The sequence below is a fragment of the Panthera tigris genome, chromosome B3 (assembly GCF_018350195.1).
Source record: "Panthera tigris isolate Pti1 chromosome B3, P.tigris_Pti1_mat1.1, whole genome shotgun sequence".
NCBI classification, from domain to species: domain Eukaryota; kingdom Metazoa; phylum Chordata; class Mammalia; order Carnivora; family Felidae; genus Panthera; species Panthera tigris.
The window spans coordinates 92,913,278-92,929,919 of NC_056665.1; the positions used below are offsets into that span (position 1 = coordinate 92,913,278).

General features: G+C 37.8%; 1 protein-coding gene across 2 annotated transcripts; it reads left to right on the top strand.

Moving 5' to 3' along the window:
• Positions 1-697: 697 nt before the first annotated feature.
• CB3H14orf28 (chromosome B3 C14orf28 homolog) lies at positions 698-12,501 on the top strand. Of its 2 annotated transcripts, XM_042989617.1 has the most exons (6): positions 698-797; positions 3,569-4,093; positions 6,170-6,259; positions 7,440-7,574; positions 8,640-8,742; positions 12,287-12,501. In XM_042989617.1, the coding sequence occupies exons 2-6, from the start codon at positions 3,570-3,572 to the stop codon at positions 12,287-12,289; spliced, it is 855 nt and encodes a 284-aa protein (XP_042845551.1). In that variant the 5' UTR covers positions 698-797; position 3,569; the 3' UTR covers positions 12,290-12,501. The 2 variants fall into 2 exon arrangements, with proteins under 2 accessions (XP_042845551.1, XP_042845550.1); XM_042989616.1 differs by lacking the exon at positions 12,287-12,501 and having other exon boundaries at positions 8,640-10,593.
• Positions 12,502-16,642: the final 4,141 nt, after the last annotated feature.

The window sequence follows — 16,642 nt, forward strand, 5'->3', positions numbered from 1 at the left end:
ACTAACTAATTTCTATCAATTTTTATTAGCTTCCATTGTAAATTACAGCACCCCGCCAATTATTACCTCGACACTAAAAAGGGCAGTAAACATTAACACCAATTCAACTTTTCCTAACTATATACTTACATCAAAAGCTTGTATAATTATAATTTTCTGAGAAAATAAAAGCTTTCCCCTTCTGAATTAGGAATTTAAGATGACAAGACCCCGAAGCAAACTAAAATCAATGTCCTAAAAATGATACAAACCTCAAAAAGCCAGGCAGGTTTGCCAACAAAGCTCCGCCTCCATGCAAACCCTGCCCACTTCCGGCTGCCCCACCCACCCTCTAACACCGTAGCACCTCCCCTCACTGCAAGGTCCCGCCCCCCGCACCTGATCTTGGTTCCCATTGGGCAAATCTGGATTCTGTGTACACACCCGACACACGCACGTTTGGAGAGGGCGTCTTCGCGCCTGCGCAGCAGCGCCGTCAGGCGGCTGGGAACTAGGGACTGGGGGGAGGGGGGCCGAGGTCAGGCCGAATCTTCCTCCGTAATAAGAAGCTCCGCGTCCTGCGGTCCTGGCTCCGTGGGTCCCGTCGGATCCGGCCTGGGCGCTGGAGCTGCTGTGGCTCCCTCCGCGGCGGGTGCGATGGAGGCCGTGCCAGAGCCCAGCACTCACGCCGGGGAGGCCCAGACAGCGGGCGGTGCTAGTAGATGAGGCGGCGGCGGCGGCGGCAGCACGGGCTCTCCATGAGCAAGCGGCGGCGACGACGGGTGCGGCGGCACCGGCGGTTTTCGGTCCCCGGGGAGGTACGAGAAGTCGGCTTCCTGGTGGACGGAGACTGGCCGGTGTGGGAACGCCTTCCGCGGCCCGGACCTCCCGCCAGTGCCCGCAGTCCCAGGCGCTTAGGGGAACACTGCCTGGCCGTGGGCAGGGGCGCCGAGCCGTATCACCTGCTCCTGGCTCAGGGACCTGCCAGCCCTGCGGGACCAGCCCTCGGTGCCAGGCCTTCGCCTGCGCGGAGGGCCGGGGGCGGGGTAGGCGTGTCCGGAGCGCGGGGGACGGAGGCGGGCGCCCACCGCGCGCCCAGCGGGTCCCTGCCCAGAGCCCCGCGCTGCTTCAAGGGGGAGCGCGTGGCCGTTTTTCAGATTATTTCGGGGTGCTGATTCGAGAGGGGACCCTTAGGACCGCCGAGCTCTTAGGGAATCCGGCATTCAGTGCCTAGGGCGAGTGGTCTGATCGTCACGATCAGCGTGGAATACAGATTGTCACCCTTGAAAATGACCCCAAAAGAAAGGTGTCGTTTTGCCAAGGAAAAAGAGGTCGGGGGAGTTTTCCAGGTTTATTTAAACTGGAGGGCCTGTTGAATCAGGACGATATTGCCAGCAGGATATGTCCTCCAGGGCTTCTAATACGGTGCCTAAGGAAACAGTCTTTGACGATGTGGAGAAATCTCAAGACAATTTTAAGTAAAGCTCTTTGCAGCCATTTCTCCGCCTTTTCTGCTCATTTTTGTTGTAATTTACTTTGTAACAAATCACCACGTTAATGCTGAAAGGATTAAGCGTCCTCTAGTTCTTCCAAGTCTCTCTACTCTGCACTTTCCCTCCCCGCAGAAAAAGGCTAGAGAAGTTAATTTCGTTACACGTACATACATATATATATATATATGTAAAAGTGTAGTTTAATTCTCTTAAGTATAACAATTGCTGTAAATGTTACTTATTTGGTCATGTCTAAAAGATAATTTGAAGAAAAACAGATTTATGACTCCTTCACAATTTAACATTTGGGAATCAGAACTCAGGCTTAGACCTTGCTACAAAGTTCTTAAAACTTAAACAAATAAATGAAACCATGAAGGAAGTCACTTTTATTGTTAAAGTTTTGAATGCCATATATGTATTTTTTTAATCTGCTGGGGAAACATGTTAGTCCTATCAAGAAGAAACAGTTTGTGTTTGCCTAAGGCTCCAGATTTACCACGCCCTCTTATTCCTAAATGGTTGTCTAGAGCCAACAACATGTTACCAACTGTGTAAACTTCTACACTTAAGACTAAATATAGTGTTGAATATTTTGTAGTCCATAGCATCTTGCCTCAAGCCAAAAATACTGTGTGCCCGTGCATGTGTGTCTGCATTTAATATATTGTAGAACTGAATTTTTAGTCTGCTAGTATTGTAAATTTGGTTTGAATTTAAGTGTAAAACATTTTTTAATTGAAGTATAGTTGACATAGTGTTACATTGGTTTTAGGTGTACAACAGTGATTCAACAACTCTATGCTATGTGAACTTAATTTCTTACACAAATAAAACACATAGGTCTGCAGTATTGAGTATTGGATTTATGTTGTGCTTGGGAGTATGTGTGTGGCACTTGAAAAGTCAAAATAAGACATTGACCTCAGTCATGAATTGGTCTCTTCCTATTCTTCAGATGCTTTCCTTTTTCATGGAAATATGCTTTTCCATAAAAGTAACATTGAGAAACCCTATGATATTTTTAGTTTAGATATTTACTGTCCCAAGTAAAGCAGTATTTTCAATTCAGTTTCATTAGGACCTCATTCTTTAACTTTTTAAAACTTTGCTTTATATAACATACATTATGACACAAACATGTTTATAGAATACTGGCAAAGACTTTAAAAACAAAATGTTTAGCTAACCTCAAGGTTAGGGGAAGGATAAATAACAGTTTAAATAGGGTGGACGTCCCTGTTCATTCCCAAAACGTACGGAGAGGAGAATCAGATTACTTACCAAGTTCTAAGTTAGATCTTCATAGCATGGTCTCTGCAGTTAGGATTATAGGGTATCCAGCATGGTCCTAAGTTGCAAGTGAAAATCCCAAAGTGCATAGAAATGATTTTTGTATCAGCTGTGGCAATGATTCAGTTAAGTACTGTGGATTACTTTTCATATGAGGTCTCTAAAAGATAATTGGCCATTATTCTGTAGCTGAACTAAGAATTCCATTATAGCAATTTCATAAGTGGAACCATACATATTAAAAAGGAAATGAAGCACAGCTTGTATTTTGAAGGGAGGAGAAAGAGGTTTACATTAGGAATACACCCACCCAAATTTAGATTGAATCTTCAAAAGCTCTGTTTTCATTTAGGACTTATTTATTTCAGGGTCTTCCTATAGCAAAGATAAAATCTGCAGTATAATTAGTGTAAAAGTCTATCATGTGCTCATCCTATACCTCAAAAAAGATCGTGCTTCCAAATGGTCTTTCCAGAGACCATGCATATTGCCAATATGGCAATTCTGAGCCAATTCTGGCTCAGCTAGAATTGTTTTAAATTTTTTCATTATATTGGTAGGCCTTCTAACCAAATTTAATTTGAATTTTTTTTAAGATTTTATTTTTAAATAATCTCTGTACCCGACGTGAGGGTTGAATTTACAGTTGGAAGATCAGGAGTGGTATGCTGTACTGACTGAACCAGTCAGGCACACCTAATTTGAATGTTTAGAGAAGTTTGTTTTGATTTGAACACATCTCAAAAATTTAACATATAAAGTCACAAATTTACATGTTCTATTTTTAAACTTTTGAAATGCAGGATGAAGACACTGTTTGAAGAGATCAAAGCATCAATTAAAAATAACTATAACCAAGATCGCTCATTTTGGAGGCCTGTTCTTCCTTGGGGAGGTGTTTTTACTATCAAAGCTGGCCGCAAAGCAGTATCCTGTACGCCACTTTATGTTGAAATAAGACTGAAAAATACCTGCACCATAGATGGATTCTTGATGTTACTATATGTCATTCTTAATGAAAATGAAAATTTCCCCAGGGAGCTCTCTCTTCATTTAGGTAGAGAGTTTGTAGACTGTTTCCTTTACTTAATGGACACCTACAGTTTCACAACTGTGAAGCTACTTTGGATTTGGGACAAGATGGAAAAACAGCAATACAAATCTGAAGTTCATAAAGCTTCATTAATAATTGATTTATTTGGTAATGAGCATGATAATTTTACAAAAAATCTTGAAAATCTCATGTCTACCATACAAGAGAGTTACTGTTCCAACTGGCGATGCCCAACTCGAGTACAGGAAGATCAGCAACGCACGATTAATATAAAGTAAGTTGCTTTAAAGTGTCACTCTTAGCGAAAATAATACAGTTTTTAAATGAATGTTGCTATAAGTAAATAAGTATAGTCAGAGCACTTTCTAAAGTACAGACCTTGTGTAGTTACTTACACATGGTAACCACACAAATGCAAGACTATAGTAAGTCCCATGACAAGTGTTACTATTTATTAAATCCAAATATCTTGGAATTGACTTTATAAAACCAGCTAGTAATTATTTCACTGGGAAAGTAATGAATTAGTATGAAAAATGTTTTACTCTTGCTTTGAATTTGCTAATATGAGTGTGTAGATAATTAATTTTTTGGGTCATAAATGTAACCTCTTGAAGAATATTTAACACTATATTGAAATGTGTCACCCCTTGAATGGATTTCTGTTGGGTAGGCTATTTCTACATGAACAAGAAGATTGAAAGTATTTCAGAGGCGCCTGGGTGGCTCAGTCCGTAGAGCTTCTGACTGTTGATTTTGGCTCAGGTCATGATCCCAAGGTTTGTGTGATGAAGTCCTGAGTTGGGCTTCTCACTGAGTATGTAGCCTGCTTAAGATTTTCTCCCTCTCTCTCTCTCTCTCTCTATCTCTCTCCCTCCCTCCCTCCCCTTCTCTCTCCAACTCACACTTTCTCTAAAAAAAAAAAAAAGCATTTCTTCATGTCATGGCCAGGACATAATTAGAGACTGAAACCCTAAACTCAGAATCTTCGTACCTGGAGAGGACATGAATGTGAGGAGCTTTTTCCCTGACGAGGAGAGGTGCTGATAGCCTACTGAGTATTTTTGGCATCGAGAGAGAAGGCATACCTCCAGGCTGGTAAATGATAGGGAAGAAGGCCAAACTGGCAAGCCCTAGTGGAGTGTTGGGAAACATTAAAGCCCCCAGGGCACGTTAGCTGGAAAAGGGATAACTGTCAGTAGAAAAACAGGACAGAAAAACAAGCCCAAACACATTGTTGTCAGAAAGTGTATTTGGCCCTGTGGTTCACAAAAGCAGCCTAATAGATGTTCCCTTTTGAGAATATACAGTACATACCCTAACTTACTAGATTCACATTTCTTTATAACATATTTAGTTTAATATTATCACATCATGCTACTTAGGGAAAGCTGAAGATACTCTTTTTAGAGTCTGCCAGCGAATATCTCTCTTGTTCTGAAATACACTTGGTCCGTTTTCCTGTGTTACTGATACGATGACACTGATTTTGAAATCTCTATCCCGGAAAAAAGTTTTGTTATTCTAATTTTTTTAATGTTTATTAGAGAGAGAGAGAGAGAGAGAATGAGCAGGGGGAGGGGCAGAGAGAGAAGGAGACACAGAATCTGAAGCAGGCTCCAGCCTCTGAGCTGTCAGCACGTGCCCAACATGGGGCTTGAACTCATGAGCCATGTGATCACAACCTGAGCTGAAGTCGGATGCTTAACTGACTGAGCCACCCAGGCGCCCCAAGTTTTGTTATTCTATAATAAACTAAAAAGCATTTTAGAAATTTGTTTCTTCAAAAACTAATATCAGTTTATATATGTTTTGAAACATAATGATTTATAATCCTATATTAATACTATTATTTTAAGCTTCTCAATAAAATATTTTTTGTCATACTGTTTATATTCCATGTAACTTTTTAAGGCTTTTGCCTTTATTTAAAACAATCTCTGAAGTATGTAGCAAGAAATTTTTTAACAAATCAGGTTAACTGAAGCCAACAATGCTATAACTTGCATTTAGTCATGTAACTGGCTGCTTTCCTGATTCTGGGTCCTACCTTTCTTCCCCTAAGACCAGAATCTGCTCTACTGAAATCTCTTGAAAAAATTTTAAAGTAACAACTGCATATTTCAGGATCAGTTTACAGAAGGATTTGATGTTTTTTGGAAAGCTTCATGCATTAATGTTTATTAAGTTCAGCTGATTTCCTAAAATTATAACAAAGGTGAAAAACAGAGGTTATACTTTTATATTTGGTTTGCTAATAATGAATTGACCTGTAAAATTTGCTATCCTAATAATGTATTTACATGAAAAATGTCAAAGCAGTTCTTACATGCGTTTTTAATTGTTGTAGTCCTCCCCAAGAAATTCCTCATGGAAACTTGATACGACTGGCTGTGGATGAGTTATTCTGTTCCAGGATTGAACTGTGTGAAGAGAGTGGGTGAGTATATGAGAGACATTTAAGATGAAAGTATTTATGTTTTTTATAAAGAAACCTGAACAGATATGGTCTTTGGTGTTAATACTTTATGAAATAGCAACTCACAAGTATTTAGGAAGCCTAACGTTTTTTGAATCTTAACACCTACCGTAGTTTACACTGCTATTTTATGCTGTGTTGTCATTATCAAATATCACTATATAGAATATTATTCTACATTTAATTGATGAATACAAAGCAAATGCCTTTTCTTTTCTTTCCCCACTGCTGAGTAGGTACAATAAAACCTTGGTTAACCGGAACCCAGCTAATCGGACCCTCAATTAACTGGACTTTTTTCTGCATTCCTCATTTAGGACAAAGAGGTAAATGGCAACCAAAAAATTCAACATAGTTAAAAAATTCAAAAGGGGCAGAACATATTCATCCCAGTCGCTTAACAATTTCTATATCTTCAGAAATGTACAATGAGAGTTAATATTTAGAAGGATGATCTTACAGCTAATTAATCACAAGGGAAGAATAAAATACATTCAGTTAATTGTACTTAAGTCCAGAAACTAGACTAATGTATTTTAACAGCAAACACTGAAACACAATGGTTTTCTGATTAACTTTAGTCAGTAACATTTGGGAACCAAAATACTGTGCTCTGAGTATTCCGGTTAATCGAGATTTTACTGTATAATTGTGTATGTTATATTCTGATCCACATGCTTAATATGTAATAGTGCTAAGAAAACAGAATTTGTTTCATCCTAATGGCAAAAGGATGCAATTAGAGAATTTTATGTAATATAAAAATGACTGTAAGAGTCATATTATTTACCTCTGCCATTATTCCTTGAAACCAGCTGAGAGAGAAAAAGCAAATGTATCTCTACATAAAAATAAAAGCTTTTATATCAGTTCAAAAGACTACATGTTTTTATAAGCTTAGGAAAAAGATAGCTAGCTTTTCCTGGAGTTTTGCAAGTATATGACTTCTTGTATATAGAATCTCACAGCTGATAAGCTTCTGGGTATAGGTATATAAGATACTATTGTAGCCACACCATTACCCATGCCTAAAATAGATAATTATGCTTATTAGGAAATTAAGTAATTAAGACAATCCAGAAGTGATAAAAGGCAGTTTTGCTTTAAGTGTAATAAAGTTCATGCCTATTTTCAATTTTAGATGTGGTGGCTTAAGAGAATTTTCCCAGCGAGTTTTCTGCCATGGGGCACCCCCTTTTGTTGTCTTAAATATGCAGCATTGGAAATCTGAAGATCTAGCATATGTACCATATTACTTGGATTTATCTGATCACAAGTAGGTGTTTTCCTATTTGGTTTATGAAACTAATAAAAAATACATTTATTTTCTATTTTTCTGCTATCCCATCATGATTGTGACGAGCCCTTAAGGTAATATTGTTGAAAAAAATCATAGCTATCTCTTTTTTTTTTTTTTTTTAGTGTATTTTTTTTAAGTTTATTTATTTTTGAGTGAGAGAGAGAGAGAGAAAGCAGAGGAAGGGCAGAGAGAATCCCAAGCAGGCTATGAGCTGCCAGAGCCCAATGCCGGGCTTGAATTCATAAACTGTGAGGTCATGACCTGAGCTGAAATCAAGAGTCAGACGCTTAACCTGAACCACCCAGGTGTCCCGTAGCTCTCTCTAATTGTGTGTATCCTGAGTAAGATTAGAATCTACTAATCTGTAGATTAGTAGGAGTCAGTCACTGGCAGTGTGCACAGTGGTTGGACTATGGAATAGACAGAATTGAGTTCAAATCCCAGCCCCACCTTTTACAAGCTATGTAACCGTGGGCCAGAACTTAACCAGCTTACACATCAGTTTCTTATTCTATAAAACACTGCTGACAGTACCTATCTGGTTCATAATTGTGAAGATTTAATGAGATAACACATGTAAAGTGTTTAGGATAGTACCTGACACATAGTAAACAGTAAATACTATTACTTGTATTTCAAGTCAAAGTAGTATATAGTAGGAGGTCATCATTTAAACAAAAAATATTACTTTCAATATCAGAGATGAAAATATCTGCATTCAAATTAGGACATACAGTCTCAACTTTTTGCCTTTGAAAGGCTTTTTGTGTGTGTGTTCTCTTATGTAACCAAACGATACAGATTATCGTTAATCTGTTAAAGTGTTTTTCAAAATTCCTCAATTGTACAATTTTTTAAATTCTTAAATATTTTACTTCAAATTACCAATTATAGCACATGATTTTTACAGATGGATATCATTTTTAGGGACTAGAATGCAAACAATATCGATATTTTTATTCCTTAATTAAGAATTGAAGGAATATTTATCAAAGAACAAAGTATTATCTTTTTTGCTATACTTTGTCTTTTAATTTGCAGGTATTTGTTGGAAGGTGCCACATTATTTAACAAAGAGGAACATCATTATTCTGCAGCTTTCCAGATTGATGGACATTGGATGCACTATGATGGCCTCAGAAATGTGAATTTAATTTTGTTAAATAAACCCCCAGAGTTTCTCCTCTTGTCATCATTGGTTTATATTCGAGCAACAGAGAAATAAATATAGACTGATGCTAAATTAAATTGTTTTCCCTCCTGCCCATGCTCCCCCAGATGAAGGGCTTTTATTTTGTAAATACTTGGTATCCAAGGAAATAGTTGAACTATACTAGTTTCAGAGGTGTATTTTTCCAGTGTTTAGCCCCAGGTAAATATTATATATACAGAATCTATGCAAAAATGTTTGTATTTGTTTTTTCTATGTCCTGGGTTATTTTTATACAAGCATAACAAGCATACATTATGTTGAAATAAAATGTATCTTGTAGCCTTTGTATTTTTCATTTATATGTACTCAAAGGATTTTTGCAGTTCTGTCCTTGAATCTAAGAAAATACTTCATCATTTGAATTCTCAATTTTTCTTTTTGGATATTCAAATAAAACCTGGTTACAAGTCAGTATTTCAGTTTATATAAATTTAACAGTTCAAAGTGTATCTGACTATATTTTTTGCCCTACCTCACTAAAATCCAAAGTGCACTGTTGGATCTAGTATGGATTTGAATGTACAACTTATAGATGGCTTAGTCTTTTTTACTTGTTGATTTGCCTAATTTTCCTGCAATAGTTTTTAAAAATACTTTGGTGAGAATATTTTTCTGGGCTTGAATTATTTCTCTATAATGGCAAATTACTTTAACCACTTGCTAAAGTATTATATACCTGCCAGCAAATTTTAAGTGTCAACTAAGCTCCCAAATTTAATTAAAGTTACTGTTACAAGTAAATTATATAACATAACTAAATGTAATGGAAATCCTCTAATAAAAACCTATTCTGAAGATAAGACAACTATAAAAAAATATTAGGCAACTGGATGTTTACTAATGTTGGATTAACAATAGAAATGTACTTTAAATATATATTTAAGAGAAAACGGTGTCTGGAATATTTTTTGTCCTAGTAAGTCATATTGGCACAGAGAAAAAAATACTTAACATTTTTGGAGTAACAAAATGCTGGCTTCCTTGTAAGTAGTAAACTGATAGCATGAGGGTTTGATTTGCAATATAAATCACAAGAATTTTGTAATTATCAGAAATTATGTTTGTTTTCAAAGACCCTAAGATCTCTCTTCCTATTACAGTTTTAAGGGAAAAAATTAAGTATTATTCTCAAGGGAAAATACTTTTTGAAATTTATTATTATTCACTTTAGTGTTTAATTTCAGTAAACAGTCTATCTTAGATTTTGGGTTGGGATTGAGTGTAGTATATTTGGAGATTTCTACATGATAACACAGTTCACTGCCATATACCAAATTTAATTCAACAAATTAAGTCAGTCTTACATTGGCTTGGTGCCATGTTGAAGTAGCTTACAGAAGAATTACTAAATGTGAGTGCAATGTTGCTGAGAATGCCTCACTTTGAGCAAACTGTGAAAATTGCATCTTGCGCAAGATAAAAAAAAAATAGCAATTTATTTTACAAAAAAAATCTACGCTAGAGTATATTTAAATAGTCCCCACCATGTATTTAAATAGGATTTTATTTACAGCAGACTTTTGTGGGGACACCTTATTGCATGAATCAAAATATACAACAACACAAATATTAGCATATACATAAGTGGTTCATTAACATAATTATTCCTAATGCAGATTATTCTTTTAAGAATTGCACTTTATTTGGAACAATACTAATTTATCACAAAACAATGACTTACCTACCTCACAGGGTTGTTGTGAGGATTAAGATGTTTGTTAAAATCTTGACTACCTTGAACATGCTAATAAAGATATATTTTTTCTACCTCTTTCATATACAGCAAGTCTCCCAGATTCTCTTTACTAATGAAGTTTTTAGATATCTTTTTTAAGTTATTTATTTGGGTAGTTGCTCCTATCAGTAATAGACTTGATGTGTAAAGGAATTTAAGTATGCCTTCTGGACCTCAAGATAGTTGGATTTTAAGGATAATAAGTAGTTTATTGTTACAGTAGTGGTTGGTTGGTAGAAAGAAGCAATTATCCCCTGCTGACCAAATAGTAAGTAGAAAATGGGTGAAAAATAATTAAATGGCATTTTCTGTAGAATGTGAAGGTGAAGGTATGGAAAATTCTTTATAACCTGAAACATCCTTAGAAAAATCATAATACAGGGGGGCACCTGGGTGGCTCATTCAGTCAGTCATCTGTCCGACTCTTGATCTCAGTTCAGGTCATGATCCCATGAAGTGGGAATGAGCCCCAGGTTGGGCTCTGTGCTGGCAATGTAGAGCCTGCTTAGGATTCTCTCTGCCCCTCCCCTGCATTCTCTCTGTCTCTCTCTCTCTCTCTCTCTCTCTCTCTCTCTCCCTCCCTCTCTCAAAAAAAAAAAAAAAATCAGAATACAGGGGCAACTGGGTTGGCACAGTTGGTTAAATGTCCGACTTCAGCTCAGGACATGATCTCACAGTTTGAGTTCAAGCCCTGCATTGGGCTCTCTGCTGTCATCACAGAGCCTACCTTGGATCCTTTGTCCTCCTCTCTTTGCCACTCCCTGCTTGCTCTCTCTCAAAAATAAACATTAAGGAAAAAAAAATTGGAATACTGAAGCAGGGGGCAGTGAAAGATAGGAAATAATACATTTTTAAATGCCAAAATCCATAACTATACTTATGGGAAGAGCAAAAATGATTTTAAAACCCCAGCCTATGTCAAAGGGGGATAAGGTACAAACAAAGCAAATTTAAGGAATAATGTCCAAGTTCTTTGCAGCAAAAGAAACCTTTTACCCCCAATTTAGCAAATAATCTTATATTTATCCTTCAAATATTATTAGGGTTGATTTAATATCTGAGGCATTGTCACTGGATCTGATCCAACCAATGAGGACAAACTAAAGATAACTACCACAGGCATGCTTACTAGGGTGACTCCCATGTTCCATTCCCTTCTTAGAGTATGAACAAACAACTAAGCTATATAAGCAGATAACTCCTATGACACAAAAAGCTATACATGAGCATATCAACAGTTTAGTTTTATAATTAAATGATTAAATGATATTTAATTATTTGAAAATAATTGTAGTGTGCTATAGGCATAAAGGGTAAGCAGTTCATGCAAAAATGACTGCAATTATTGCTGCTGAATTACAGCCAAAGAAAACATTTATATTCTCATTTTCCTTTGTCAATGCTCTAACATTTAAAATCAGCACCAAAATTTTCTGCCTTAAAAGCTACAATCACACAGCTTTTGAAATTCATTGCAATGACTTAATGCCTTACTAACAGGGGTTCCTACCCACCCAACTGGCCCCAGGGTTCACTATCTGGTCATGTAGACAGCCTAAAATTTAATTTGATCCCAAAGAACACAACATTTGACTCTTACCTTAAGTTGAGGAGGAAGATAATGGGGAGGCCTCTGGAGCTAGATGATTTCTTTACATGCTGATTTCTACCAAGAATGTGTATTATATTATTTACCCTCAGTGAGAAATCAGTTCCATAGTCCATCCATTGTTTTCTCAGTGACGTCTTCTGCAAGGTATCAAGAGGACTATCACTTGAAAAAGTGAGCTTCCCCAGCAGGACCCTCAAAAATGATGTGGAATGGAAGAGCAGCTTGGAGAGCAAATGTGAAGACAAGGTAGCCATAATAGTTTGTATGCTTATTTACAGTTTCATGACTTGCTTGTTTTCCCTTTGAATTTTGCAAAGTCTCATTTTTAATATGATTATAAAAATAATACATAAGCCAATTTAAAACTCAGTAAATCCAAAAAAGAATAAAGAAGAAAATGATCATCCATGATTTCTCCACCCAGTGATCATCATTAGTTCACACTAGTAAAGCCTTTTTGAAAAGTCCAGCGTAGCTTCATAGTACTAAAGAGAATCAAGAGCCAGGGGGTTAGGGCTTCGAAGAAGTGTATGCTCCTGGGGGCCAGCATAGTGGTAAGACAAGTTATCAACATGAGAGGAAAGTAAAGACTCTGAAGAAAAGTGCTGTGGCCACCTGTTCAGATGTTTCTTCCTGCCTGAACATGTGCTTTTAGAAGCTTTCATCTTCCCAAACCTTCAAGAACTAATTATTTTATTTTATGGAGGATGTCATTTCTCTACACTCCTCTACCAACATCTCACAACTAGTATCCCAGGTGCGAGAGTCAGGAAGCAAGGCCCTGGTGGTATAAATTGTCCCGAAACAGATACAGCTAAACAGATTTTGTTTCTCTGTTAATCTAATGGTATAACAAAGAAAGATTAAAATAGAAAGATTAAAATAGACTGAGCATAATTAGCTTGCTTTAAGGGTAGAGTAGGAAGAAAGCATAGCGAGGGAGTTTGTGAAAAGCAGGCACAATACATAGTTCTGCATCTCCAACATTTGGGAATTTTAGGTCAGAAAAAAAGAAGAGGAAAGGAGGCGGCAGGAAGCACAGAAAAGCTGACTTGTGCTCAGCTCAAGGAGAGACCAGGTTAAGGTTTGGAGAGCATAACTGGCTGGCTAGAGAAGTTTTTACCCGAGCAGGCTAAGCTTGATTTAGGGGCTACAAGCTAGAACAAGTTAATAACAGACATTCTCTGCAGCATTTATATAATACATACATACTATCTACTATTTGCTAGTTGAATTGGGTACTATTTATGCCCTGGAGGCAAGTACATGTCTAGAAAAAGGGAAGGATGAGTGAATCAATGATGACTGTATAGAAGGAAGTGCTATGGCAGGGGCAGTACCTCAGGCTTACAGAGAGAGTACAGAGGAAGGGTAGCTCTACATGATAATCTGCTGTGAGGTCTTTGAAACGGGCCTTCCACAGTTGCCTGCCTAGCATCCCTGGAGGAGGTTTGTAGAGGAAAAAGACTAAGGATTGCCTAACTTGTGCTTCCAAGGGTAATGGTGAGGTCTCATTATCTCTGCCTCTACCTTCAAAGCCTAACCACCTTTAATCTCCATTAGAAAGCTATAAATCCTAAAATTAAAGAGAAAACAAATTTCAAACATCATCAAGTTTAAAAAGGAATTTATTGTAGCTAAAGTATTCCATGGGATTAATAATGTCAAATATTTTCTACTTCTGGTAGAAGGGAAGAGACTTGAGGAAACTGAGAGAACCATTGGGACTGGTCTTCTTTCAATACTTGGGGAATCAGCTGTCAACTGGACTTATGGAGGGACAGGAAGGGGGTGGGGGTGGTCATTCCCAACTCCTGCAGTTTTTCTACATCAACACGAGGGGGCAGAAGCTCCTCAGTATGGAACGTGAGAAACCGAGGAAAGAGCCATACCTGAACTTTTTGGCCTTAAAGTATTAACCTACTTTTAATTTGGGTGAAGGAAATCCAGTTTTCCTTTTTTTCTGTGACACTGTACACATTCATTTAAAATAACTTTTTTAATGTTTATTTTTAAGAGAGAGAGAGAGAGCCAGAGAGAGACTGGGGCGGGAGGGGGTGCAGGGGCGGGGGAGGGAGACAGAAGCGGAGACACAGAATCTGAAGCAGGCTCCAGGCTCTGAGCTATCAGCACAGAGCCTGATGTGGAGCTCTAACCCACAAACCATGAGATCGTGACCCGAGCCGAAGTCGGTCACTTAACCGACTGAGCCACCCAGGCCCCCTGGCACTGTACACATTCACAGCTTGGGAATAACATCTTTGATGAGGTTGGCTATACTCTGCCAACAATACCCCAGCTCAAATAATATTTGCAAATTGACTCCCAGGTTTCGTCATCTACTTCCTCAACTCCTGTAGTTTCCACACTCCCCTCCACTTTCTTCACCTCTTCTTTTGGAAAGGATTAGGAACACCTGTCCCTAAAGAGCTTACAGAAATTCCAGAAGACCTGATTCAGAATTGACATTTTTCACCCATGAGAAAGTTCATGGAATTGTAGGCTTTCGGGTGAATCTCATATGATCACATTACCACTGGATCATCTCTATTTTTTTTTCAAGTTTATTTATTTTTGAAAGAGAGAATGTGTGAGTGGAGAAGGGGTAGAGAGAGGGAAAGAGAGAGAATCCCAAGCAGGCTCCACACTGTCAGCACAGAGCCCAATGTAGGGCTTAAACACACAAACCATGAGATCATAACCTGAGCCAAAGTCGGACATTTAACCAACTGAACCACCCAGGCGCCTTGGATCATCCCTATTATTATCAGTTCTCAGTTACTAATTTTTCATGCTATCAAGGAGAGAGAGGTAAGAGTATACCTGTTAAACACCTAGACTCTGAAGCAGATTGCCTGGGTTCAAACTTGGATTCTGGTTGTGTGGCATCGGGCCTGTTACTTAACCCCTCTGTTCCCGAGTTTCCCTACTGTAAGATGGAGATAATAATAGAATATATCTCACAAGTTTGTGGGAGGATTTTAATGATTATGATTAGAACTTAGTGCCTGGCAGAGAGTAAGCACCATGAAAGTATTATCTACCATTATTGTTGATTCCTCTTTCTATATTTTATTAAGAAATAAAATTAGTAGATACGTAGTGCTACTGCAGAAAATGAACTAACATCTGTATGAATATCTCAAGTTTGTTGCTGAAAATAATTGCTGGTATTTCTGTGGCAATTAAGCTCATGGAAAAAAATTATAATATTAAGAGAGTAAAAGAATGTTAAATTCATGAATTAGTTTGAAATGGAAAAACAAAGGAAAAGTACAAATGTTGGAGGAAAGTAAATAGTTTAAATTTCCCTCGATACTAAATAATACCTATGAAATATCACATCTTATTTCTGCTCAAAACCATTTATCCACCAGGTACTGTCCAAAATAGTTTATCTGCCATTGGCTCTAAAAGTTTTTGAGACATAGTCCTCTATTCATTGGGAACCACCTACTCTCTTAGATTCTAACACCCCTGCCTATATAAACTTCTAACTCTAACTGGCCTCATTAGCACAGTAGGCAGCATGTTACTCTCAAACTATTAACCCTCCTTAGGGCACACACAAGAATATCCTTTAAAAGACTTTCTTCCTGATTGGGATGACAGAAGTGATTGGTCTATCCCTATGTAGATCTTGCCATACTTAGTAAGGGATTTAAAGATTTTCATATACTTGAAAAATAAGAAGCTTCCTTTATTTCATTATATTTTAATGTTATACATAATTAGAGCTGAAAAGAACCTGAGGCCAATAAGACCATTGGTAGGTAAATTAATAAAACAGCGTATGAGATACTCTTGTCTATTGTTGATGGGAATGCAAAACGCAACCTCTTAGAAGAATTGAGAAGTTTATGGACTGAATGTTTCTGTCTCCCTAGCGCTCATATACTGAACCCCTATCTCTTCCTTGTAATGGTATTATAAATTGGGGCCTTTGGGAGGTGATTAGTATTAGATGAAGTCCTGAAGATGGAGCCCTCATGAACAGGATTAGTGTCCTTAACAAAAGTCATGAGAGAGCTTCATTCCTCTCTACTCTCTGCCATGTGAAGATACAATGAGAAGTGGGCAGATTGCAACCCTGAAGAGGGTGTGACCAGAACCCACCATGCTGGCACCCTGATCTTGGACTTCTAACCTCCAGAACTGTCAGAAATAAAGTTCTGTTATTTATAAGCCACCCAGTCTACAGCATTTTGTTGTAACAGCCTGAAATAACTAAAGCAGGCAAAATTATATATCATCTATGCTTTGGCTCAGCAATTCCACTTCTAAAAATCTATGCTCAAAAACACACAATGACAAATGCACAAGGACATTTTTCATTGTGACATTATTTATAAGTGCAAAAGTCTGGCAACAACCCAATGACCATCAGCAGGAGACTACTTCAAAGTTCTGTAGTATATCCACACAGTAAGGTACTAAGCAATTGTAAAAAAAAGATTAGGAATTATCTCCATACATTGATATGG

What these genes read in the sequence shown, in the direction of transcription:
- CB3H14orf28 (XM_042989616.1), top strand. Translation starts at nt 3,570, where the DNA reads ATGAAGACACTGTTTGAAGAGATCAAAGCATCAATTAAAAATAACTAT. An exon ending in CAACGCACGATTAATATAAA is followed by an intron (nt 4,094 to 6,169) that starts GTAAGTTGCTTT and finishes TAATTGTTGTAG; the next exon opens with TCCTCCCCAAGAAATTCCTC. An exon ending in GAACTGTGTGAAGAGAGTGG is followed by an intron (nt 6,260 to 7,439) that starts GTGAGTATATGA and finishes TTTCAATTTTAG; the next exon opens with ATGTGGTGGCTTAAGAGAAT.